This window comes from Ylistrum balloti, unplaced genomic scaffold (assembly GCF_031769215.1).
Source record: "Ylistrum balloti isolate Yb309-2 unplaced genomic scaffold, AGI_CSIRO_Ybal_v1 Utg370104, whole genome shotgun sequence".
Classification (NCBI taxonomy): Eukaryota; Metazoa; Mollusca; class Bivalvia; order Pectinida; family Pectinidae; genus Ylistrum; species Ylistrum balloti.
The window spans coordinates 832805-843870 of record NW_026782129.1 but is presented as its reverse complement, the minus strand read 5'-3'; the positions used below and the strand labels follow the sequence as shown (position 1 = coordinate 843870).

Genomic DNA, 11066 nt, shown 5'->3' with positions numbered 1-11066 from the left:
GTGTGTGTGTGTGTGTGTGTGTGTGTGTGTGTGTGTGTGTGTGTGTGTGTGTGTGTGTGTGTTTATTTCATACACTATCAACATAACGTACCGAAGACAGCCTATACTCTATTAATATAAAATCACCAAACATATTTAAAGCCTCATTAATGTGACATGCATCGAACGTGCAAAAATCATTTATCCACGCATATACGGTGTCATCACATATAAACAACTAATACTGGACTTGATGAAATTCACACGAAATTTGTTTCAATCAACGTCAGCTTTCAATAATATGGCGCCCTGCGTTACAGCGCTTTTTCATAGATAGCTGTCATTGAGGGAATATTTGAGCCAAAAATCGAATGAATAAGAATGATTATCACTATCGTCTTGACAACGTTACACTGATACTTGTCATACTATTGTCGAAAATGCATTAAGATAAAAAGCCAGCTATGATGAATTAAACAGACCACTTATTCATTTTCGTTCTTAACGTTTTCCTGAGAACAGGTTTCCATCATGATATTGTCGGCCTTGTTACTATGACTGCCATCCACTTCCTTAGCCTCCATATCGATATCTGTCCTAACGTACGTCACCGGTAATAACAACAACGTCACAAAACCAAGCAAGGAACAAACGAACATAGTCCACGTCAACCATCGGTGATCTGCGAAAGGGAGACAACTCAGAAAATAAAAATCAAACAATGTTTTCAAAGTTCATTTTTCTTTATGTCATTATAAACATCATCGCTTACTTTTATAAATAAAACTGTTTGACAAAAATAGATTTCAACATTATATATAAACAACAACAACAACAAAAGAAAATTCAAATCCCCATCCCATTAGATGTATGGTGACCTCTGGCATGGTATTCCGAAAGAATAAACCTCCTCTTTAAAGCTACTCTTATAATTTCATCGTGTGATATAACTTAATTGCAAACTGTATTCTACTACTTACATTTACTTTGATACATACATGTTACGACTTCCGAAGTAAATTTGTATGAAATACTTACCGGATACAGGAATATACATGAGAGCGAAAAAAACATTGGCGAAGACGAGGAAGAAAAAGTTAGACATTCCGTTAATGATTCCACCAGGTATAGGGAAGGACATTTCACAAATAAGCTCGTACCACAGAGGGAAGGAGGCATTTATCATAGCACCACTCACGATGGCAGATACATACAACTGCCCTGGAATCACAAATAGGCAATGATTTAATATCTACTTTTACTGAATATACGGAATTTTTAAACATCATACTTAACAAAGAGGAAAAAAAATTAAGACTTAAGAATTAAGTTACTTGAGGATCTTCGATCACCAAATTACCACGTACAGTATTTTAGAAAAATTAATACATTTGTATTCTTGTATTCTTTTGTGAAAAGGTGTTCATTTCAGTTTTAAATCTTATAAATCCCTCCTAGTATTTAAACTGAAGACTTTTTATGCTGTATATATGATAAACTTACTTTTCTGTTTAATAAGAATTCGTAAATTCGAATTGGCCACATGAAACATTTTCATAAATCTTTATCTTAGTTACTGACATATTATAGAATCATTCAAAGAATTTTACAAAAATAGTCGTGCGCTGAACCTTTTTTTTCCTAATGCTTTTTCGTATAATCATATAACGTGTTTTGGGCTTCCTTGATTTTTTCTAATTTTCACTTATACATAGGGAACAGAAATACACCCAGATCGATAAAGGAGCCTGGAAACACAAGAAAAGTCCATCTCGATAAGGAAATCTTGTCTATATATACTCAAGGACGTATAATTGTCATGTTTGATCATTCCATTATTAACTTTAACGAAAATCTTCCAGAACACAAATCGTAGACAGCTCTGTAGATCCAGTTTAATTCTTTATTTGAATATTCTTTATCTAATTCTTATAAATGTGCTTCTGTGCCTTTTGTACAATCTTCCTACGTAATATCTGAGACTTTCATTTTTCAATACTTAGTTACTTCTACTTGTACTAGGTATTCATTTCTTCATCTGACGTCTTATAAATAAACATGTTATTACTATAGTGATTCAGTAGAGAGCTCTCATACACGGGACACAATCGCACAGATATATAAGGTGAATACTAGATAGCATTGCTCATGGAATGTAATGACTGTTACTTCAGCGGATGTACTTCAGCATTTACCTTAATCCGATCGATGTAAATAAAGTCGTCTCCCTTTTTATTAACTTATGACTAAACTTGCCGACAAAATGACTTAACATGGTTATTCATATGTTATTATAGAAGACAGCTTTGCCATATGCACAATGAAACTTTGACAATCGCTGAACTAACTGTTAGAAATGCATAAAAAATCTTACATTTAGAGTAAGGAAGTAATCCATTAGCAATTAAAGCCGTCCATAGGGATGTTGCTATGGTGAGTACAAACATAGCTAAAAGAACTGACTTCAGTCGCTTCATAAATATATCAGAAAACCTACAACAAAACGAAATAATCACTAAATGTTGCTTCATAGGTACATGCCTAAACCATGTAATAAAACGGAAGAATCACTTAGTTGGTACCTGTAATAATGAAATAATTCAAATATTGATCACTTTCGATTTGGAGATTAAATAGTGATAAATTTGTTTATAAAATGTGACAATGATAAGTTTTGAATCGATAGGTATTTACTGGCTATAACAATTAAAATAGATGTTTTAAAGTAGTTGTGGTTAGTACATCATTGTCTGAGCAGTTAAAAATAAATTTAACAAAACCTTCAATTACCAAACGGAAAAGATGAACGAATGGAGTTTTCTGAACAACTTTCATAACATACAAGGAATGGTATTTATCAATGAATAGCTACATTTAAGGAAAAAGAGCTCGTAAAAAACATCAAAAGATAACACAAAGACAAAAATCGATTGTCACACAAAGAACTAGATTACATTTTTGAAGACTTACCTTGCTATAACGAACCCAAGTGCACTGCCTATGATTATAGTATAAAAAGCTATCCACCCAGCGCTCAGCTGAAGACATAGCAGAACATATGTCAATATTGTTTTATGTGGATAAACGAATCTGCAGAGGATGAAAGTATCGGATTTTGAGGGGTATCCATACAATACATCGATTGCGTAAGCTAAATATATAAGTATATATAAACAACACCACGTTCATTTGTTGTTGTTTTTTTCTCCAAAACTACATTTAATGAAGCATCGGCAACCATATTTCGAAAACGTGTAATTTGTAATATATCTTTTTCAATGTCGAATAATATGTAATTGGATAACCAATATGTCCATTATCTCGTTTTGGTATATATGGAACTAAAAACCACTAGTATATTAGGAAGTGAAAACCAATACCATTACCTGTGAAACGCCGATAGGGTTGTATATTATGTCTATCACTTGAACCCAGGACGTGTAGACGCCAATCATCACACCGAAAACCAGTACCAGTAAGATCAGATGCTTGTTTCTGCAATGTATGTTGCATTATATATTATATATATTATATAACATAGATCTTGATTTACCAATTAAAGTAACCTTGTTAAAACGTACAAAAGAATATGATTAATTGATATAATGACAAAGCCTTGTTGATTTGCAAAGAAAGTATATTTTAATGACTAATTTTGTCTTCAAGTATTTTGCTATGTTTTACATTCAGTTTTGATCAGTATTTCTTAAAAGTTAAATTGGTCTCCTTCACCGAACTTGACTCATTATGGGAAAGTCAACATACATGTGTTCAGATTTAAACATAAAGAACCATATGATTCATGTTAATTCACGCTAAAATCTTAAACTTAACCGATGTCCTAGACACTGGGTTGATATTTGTGAGGTCGATAAAACGTTAAATGAATAGCTACCTGACAAATTTCCGGAAGGATTCCAGGTAGCTAAGGCGGGACATACCAGCAGAGGTACTTGGAGCTGAGGACGGTTTATTAGGATAGTAAGCAACGGTCATAATGAACAACACTACCGATACTCCACACTCTGAGGATATAAAGATAAAATGGATTACAAGAATCATTCCGAAACACCGTACACTATTGGAAGTAACACATATCATATTGTACTGCGCAATGCTAATCAATCATTGACATATTTCTGGTATTCAGGCCCCTGTTAATTGATATGCCAATTCACCATTCTCTTGATCGATATACAGATGCACTTCTATTCATTTTAAAATCACCAAATCAAACGCCCATAACATTGTATTTACATATCACTATACATGCAGGATCGTTGACAGCAGAACTGCTGAGAATTATAACTCAGTCAGTGTCTTAAAAAACTTCAAAAATGAAATAGCTTAACCATACTTAAAGTAACATAATATACCATGTGAACAAGACAAACAAGTTTGACTTGTTAACCGATAACTGTTGTTGACTTGCCAGTAAGATGGTATTAGTAAAATGAAGCTGGACATATTTTTATGATTGTTAATTTGCCCTTTTGGTTCCGTTGTTGTATACCTTGTTCTGATTTCAGAAACATTGCATTACTTACTTGGATTGACCAAGGCTTACATGGCGGGTGTTGTCGATGAAGAGGAAAACGCTTACTGTCCCGAAACGCATGGTCTTATTTATTTTCGCTCTTTTCAGGATTCTCTTCTTTCGTTTGTTATTATTTTGCCGTAGTTTTATTGGAGTTTAGTTTGGATTATGATTATGTTGACATGTTTGCATCTTGTTGCTTTTTTTAACAAGTAATTCAGATAAACACTGAAAGATCCTTTTAATTTCCGTGCTATGAGTATATTTCTATGCCTTGTGTACTAGTAGCAATCAATAAAAGTTTCATCTTAAAAATCCGCAGCGATGCAAACAATCGTCGAACTGAGGCATGTTGAGAATGTATTCAGATAATTGTATTTTAAAAACGGTGTTAAATGCAGTTGTTAGGTAATTATATTTTCTCATATCTAGCAACCATATCGAAATGGCAACAATCTGTCTGTGTATATATCACGTCTACTTAACGATTGCATAAATAAGACAGGTGTGCTTTGTTTTATTTTTTCACAGCGAATTGGTCTTCCTGTTTAGGTTTCGAATCGTCGCACTCGATCATTGTTTGATATGAAAGGATGGTTTATCTTACTATAATATGAATTAAAGTAAGCAAAACTTTTATCTGTGTGTTTTATCGCCGGGAAAACCTCAGGTATAAAACTAATGGGAAGTATATATGGCGTTTGAAATAGAAGATGACATTAAAAGATGGTCATTCATCATAACTTTGGTCATAGTAAACGATTTCAAACATAAAAAGAAAACCTTCATAGCTGGAAACGTACTTTCATGATATAGTCAGGAGTTATAATGTTCACTGATCACTAATCGCCAGAAAACGGAATTAAAGACTAACACATGACACACAGGTCCTTTAAAACAAAATTACGAATCAGTTTTTATAATGTGATTTGTAACATGCATATTGAAGTGCATATATATTTGAATACTTGCATATTGTTCGTTATGTATTATATACCGATACGATCATATTCGAAATACCGAGCTATCTTTTCCTCAAGTCAAGTGATAAAGTAATCTTTCGTTTATTTCCTAATACTTTACCTACGCTATAATGCTTACATTTATTACATTATTGTTTTTTTAGATCATCCAAGGTAAGATGAAGCCTTCGGAACAATTCCAAAAAAAAGTCTCACACCCTGCCATCGCTCGTTATTTCATCTGTATAACTGACATCGATTTATTGATAATGTATCTCTCTCTAAGTGCTATCTTATAAGATAGATAAAACATATTATATGTAGATTATATAGGTATAATAATAGTGACCGTCATGTGAATTTTTGTATGTGTGTGAGGGTGTGCGTGCGTGCGTGCGTGCGTGTGTGTGTGTGTGTGTGTGTGTGTGTGTGTGTGTGTGTGTGTGGGTGGGTGAGGGTGGTAGGGTATGTGTGTTTGGGTGTGTGTGAGGATGTGAAAATTAATGGGTGTGTTTCTATTCAAAAAGACTGTTCATCACTCAGCCGTATAAAATCTAATGTGAAGATGTGGGTGGAGGTGATGTTCGGAATTTATCACTGCTGACCTGATTTGCATTAAAGATATGCCAAGGTTGTTGTTAACATAATTGAAAATGAAATTGGACCATATCAAATTAATTATATTTTATATTAATATTTTGTTTATAACCTCATTGCATTAATATGCGTGTTCACCGGTTAAACTGTTCTGTTATGACTTTTATATTGATAGATATTTTTCAACATGAGAACAAAAATACTTCGGGGTTCTATTCATGCTCACTGTGAATTTCTAAGTATTCCTGAAATGTCGACAATTTTAGATACAATCTGTGCGTGTACGCCCTCCGATATCATCAGACATCATGGCCAGTGATACCAGTCAAACAAAACCCAAATATACCGTCTTAACAGACATGAAAACCGTCACTACTTTTCAATGGCGATTACAAAGGATAACAACTATTGACCTAGAAACGAAATAAACATGTACTTACGAACATAAAGATAGGCCATCAGTCCATCCAAAATTTCCTCGCCATTGATAACTAACAAAGGGAAGGACAGAGAATATATAAACACACATACGTATATCTATAACAATACAGACATGTGTTATATAGAAAGGAATTTGCACTACTCAAATTGTGTTTAATCACGATATACAAAAGAAGGTACATCATTAAGCGCTAAATAAAACAGAAAAAAAGCTGATTTAGATTTAGTAAATGATCTTCATGTACAAATTTATGTCAATAGATATAAACATAAGGAAAAAAATGAAATGTTAGAGAACAACCTGTCGTCGATCCTGTAGTTACTGTTGAGTTTTGTAGGACACTGAAACATAACGGAAATATATGATAATCCCCAGCGAATATGTAGCGTATAAAAAACACTTCACATTTCAACGTTGATGAATTTCGTAAGCTTGTTGTAATACAAGAAAGTCAGCATAACTATATTTTACTCCTTAAAATAAGCTTCTGGTAGTTGAGCTTCGCTTGGCATAGCATGAGACTAGAAAAAGTGGTATGATTCTTTAAAAAGTAAATATAAATGTTTGACCATACCTGTCGTTGGCGAAAATTGGTTTCTCCAACACCTTCGGCCCTGAAAAAATTCAAGAAATCTGATGAAGTTTAAAGTCATTACATGTACATCTGGTTATCTGTTTTATATGTTCACGCAATAGGTGATGCCAATTACGTTCAATTTTATAACCAAACTGACATTTATATCTCAACTGCTGTTGTTTAAGCAGAAATTACTGTACGTAAGTGTATTTATAAAACACTTACATAGGTGTTTGATTAAAATTTGTCTTCTTATTACATAAATTGGTATAATATGACTCTAAAAAGTAATCCAATAGCGAGCCAAAATCGAAGACAGCACAGACGCATTATTATTGTTTTTGACATCGAATGTTCGAGTAAAGTATCGGGTGTGTTATTTCTTGCTTGTATATTTACATTAGATAATTCATGTAAATATTATTTATATGATATTGAAATTTGCGATGATATTATCGGAACATTACAGAAATGCCTGGTGGCTTTGTTATTGTAAACGTAGTTCTCTTTTAAATGACCTTTTTGTGTTCACTAAAATGGCGGGTGACCTCCATGAAGCACGAGGACGATTATCTTTCCGGGGCCCCCTGTTTTCTCATGCTTTGATATTTTGAATGGTCACTGTGTAAACCGTGTTTTTAGTCGTACATTTCACATTGTTTCAACGAATTGTGTTTCATAAAAAAGTGTTCGCATGTTCGAATCTAAACAATCGACGCTTTACTTTACTTAATACCTGTTCATCATTTTCATGTTAAAAGGTGGAGTTATAGGTACATTTCAAGGACAAATTTAATGCGCTTTTAACGATAAAGATCTTTCCATGACAGAAAACAGACGAACCTTCGTAATAGCATTATTTACGTCCATCTATTCAATGTTCAGACTAAACACGATATCCGTCTCCATCATGATTGTTCAACACCAACTATACATAACCAGAGGCCATTGAACGGATACTAAAACAGATATTTGAAACTCCGTATTCAAGCTTGCATCGTTTGCATGACTTGAAGTTGTTCGTGACTGTTCGGTTTGTACATGTTGAAAGGTCCGTAGTTCTGCAGTTTCTGTATAATATTGCATTAACAATTCATGAGGATGTTTGTTTCTAATCAATCAATTGATATTAGAAGAAACATACCTAATACCAACATGGCAACATAATAATAATTCAAACTAAAATTCCATAAAATGAGGGCAAAATATAAACAAATGAAAGGAGATATTCCTGAAAAGAGACAATGAAAATCAGACCATGTGTTCCGGATGAGTAAGCGTCTTCTGCTTCAACGACGACATGTAAACCTTGGTCAACCAATTAAGTAATCTCACGCTTTCAGATGAGAACAGGATATAAAACAACGGAACCAATATGCAAAATAACGAGCATCACATACGTCCAGTTTCATTTCACACAAAGAAATTGAATATTTCTCAACGAGATCACTATGGCAATCATAAAACTTCCCAATTATTTTCATCAACTTGCATCTTTTGAACCCTCGCGTTATGAGTTTGTCAGGCAGTGACGATCACTCAATACGTTTGACTTATCAACAGGGTAAAGCAAATCGAGATAATATGTAAATTAACGTTTTAAGACGGATTTCGACGTGGAGGGTAGACTTATTGTTATATTCTACCTGTTTTTAATTAACATGATACAAAACTCATCAGTATACATGATCTAAGTAGTTTTACAGCATTCTTTGTTTACTTACACCATCTGGCTCACTCCGTGAGGGAGATGTACTTTAGCAATCACACAAGCAAACGTAAACGATTCAGGTATGTAAATGTGTGTATCCTTGCGGGCTACTTAAAAAAACCCTTTTAAGATGAGATTTGCAAGACTGTCGATTTTATTATGTAAGTTCTTTTACTTACCAATTATACTGGACAGCCCTTCACCAAGATATGCAGCTAGCACCATGATGGCTGATGCGGTAATTCTCTCACCTGGTGGAAACCACCTGTCTGCTATAATTGGTGGCGCTGCAAATGTTATTACGCCATTACACCCGTTTAGAAATTCTCCGATCGTAATAAGTCTTTAAATGAAAAAAATACCATATTAGTATCCATAATTGCTAAACAAGATGATTGAGAACTGGATTGGACAATGATGGAGTGAATCAATCTCAAGTTAGAATTACAAAATGTTAGCAAGAACAAAACAACTGAAACATGATTTCTGAACGGAAATCAATAACACTTTCTCTCCTAAATAAACAATATGATATATATACTTACATCACCGCTACGTCTTTGTCTGTACTTAGTGATCGTAAACCGTTACTTAATAGCATAGTAACAGAATAGATAAGCATTGCTACTCGTAAACCTGAAACAAAATTTTAATTTCGGGGAAAATAAAGTTTACTAAAATTAGCATTATCAACCGAGATGATGCCTTTTCGAAAATGATTCCTATTTCAAGTGAATGTTTCTTATTTCAATGATAAAATATGTTTTAACAATAGCAGTTATCCTTTTCTTGATGTATCTAATCTCTGCTTTAATGTGGATTCAAATGATCATCACAAAAACGATACATTAAAGTACATCAAAGTGCCAACCACTTAAAATCCACGCGCTCATTTGTTTCGCTTGATACTTTCCAACGAACTTGCATGGGCAATTGTGCTTTAACTAACGGAGATTCGTTGAGAACATAATAGTCCATTATTGATAGAATACATTCCCTCTCTTTCAAAAGCTTAACCTAGAGGCTTTTCTTTTCTTTCCTTTCGATCACCCTGAGTTTTCTTCTGTCGTCTTCAAGGCTTCTAAATGTAGGTCTTTAATATTACTAACGAGACCTAGAAGGGTGAAATAGCTGTATGATGCAGTTTAACACAATGTTTGTCTTTTATACCATCTAAGTGAAGACACCAGTTATGCTATTTTAGAATGTTTTGTTCAATCAGTTTCGTAGAATAAATCCTTTATCAGTTAAACCTTCTTCGATGTATTTCTGGAATATCTTACTTTGGTTCTTATTTTAACGACACATATGGTAATCATGCATACCCGCTTTGTCCAACACGTATGATCCAACGCACATGTAAAGGATGCTTCCCACTCGACCCATATTGAGAATAAAAACTACAGTGGTATCTTCCCAGTCAAATGCTCTTTTGACTGACTGTGCTATTGGTCCCCAGGTGTTAAGGCCGACATTCTGGTGAAGGAAATGAAGAGACGACAACAAAAGCATCCACCAGCGTGCACGATAGATCCGACTGGGCGACTCAAGTAACTGGTTCTCCTCGTTCATAATTGCCCCCGAATCTAGTTTACGTTCATCATAGCAAGAGTTACTGTAAAAATGGAACAGTTTAAAGTAAACGCGTCGTCTACCGAGAAGTATTTACATTAATGTAATACCATTCAATTCTTTCAGGAAATAAAAACAGACAGTGTCACAAACATATGTCTGTCATCATACTGCTAATTCTGGTTTTCATAATGGACATAAAAAGGATTCTTGGAACATAAGGCTGCCTATATTTGAAATATTATATCTACGATATATCTGATATACATGTGAATACCGCGAAGAATTTATTGTATGTCGGAGAACGTACCTGTGTATTGTGTTGAGAAAAAGTAGTTAAGAGACACATGATATGTGTATGTGTAAAACGCATATAGAGTTGTTTGTTCTGGTAATATTTCAAGTTATTTATTTTCCGACTTGAATAATAATAGGTCAATTCGTATTGCCCGTCATCTACAAAACCAGAGGCACAGTAAATCATCTTTAAATTACAATGATACGTGTGTTATTTGCGATTTATATACAGTGAAACCTTACTTCAAAGAACACGGGTGCTCGATCTCGTCATTGAACTAATGATCTGGTTTTCTTTGATAAACATATAGTAGTTGTATCTGAGAAGACATTTTAACTCCTGCATATACCAAACCAACCTAACACTTGACCGATGGTCATTATGGAATACA

At 33.9% G+C, this 11066-nt stretch overlaps 1 protein-coding gene across 1 annotated transcript; it reads right to left on the bottom strand.

Annotated features, from left to right (window-relative positions):
- Window positions 1–464: 464 nt before the first annotated feature.
- LOC132550129 (solute carrier family 49 member 4-like) lies at window positions 465–10377 on the bottom strand. Its single transcript, XM_060214145.1, has 12 exons — window positions 10131–10377; window positions 9351–9441; window positions 8985–9148; window positions 7092–7131; window positions 6818–6858; window positions 6516–6566; window positions 3875–4004; window positions 3366–3474; window positions 2950–3017; window positions 2354–2472; window positions 1018–1200; window positions 465–661 (listed from the first exon to the last, which is right to left on the bottom strand). The coding sequence occupies exons 1-12, from the start codon at window positions 10375–10377 to the stop codon at window positions 465–467; spliced, it is 1440 nt and encodes a 479-aa protein (XP_060070128.1).
- Between the last annotated feature and the right edge of the window lie 689 nt (window positions 10378–11066).

What these genes read in the sequence shown, in the direction of transcription:
- LOC132550129 (XM_060214145.1), bottom strand. Translation starts at nt 10,377, where the DNA reads ATGAACGAGGAGAACCAGTTACTTGAGTCGCCCAGTCGGATCTATCGT. An exon ending in TCCTTCCGGAAATTTGTCAG is followed by an intron (nt 3,475 to 3,874) that starts GTAGCTATTCAT and finishes CATACATTGCAG; the next exon opens with AAACAAGCATCTGATCTTAC. An exon ending in ACCCTATCGGCGTTTCACAG is followed by an intron (nt 3,018 to 3,365) that starts GTAATGGTATTG and finishes CTATGTCTTCAG; the next exon opens with CTGAGCGCTGGGTGGATAGC.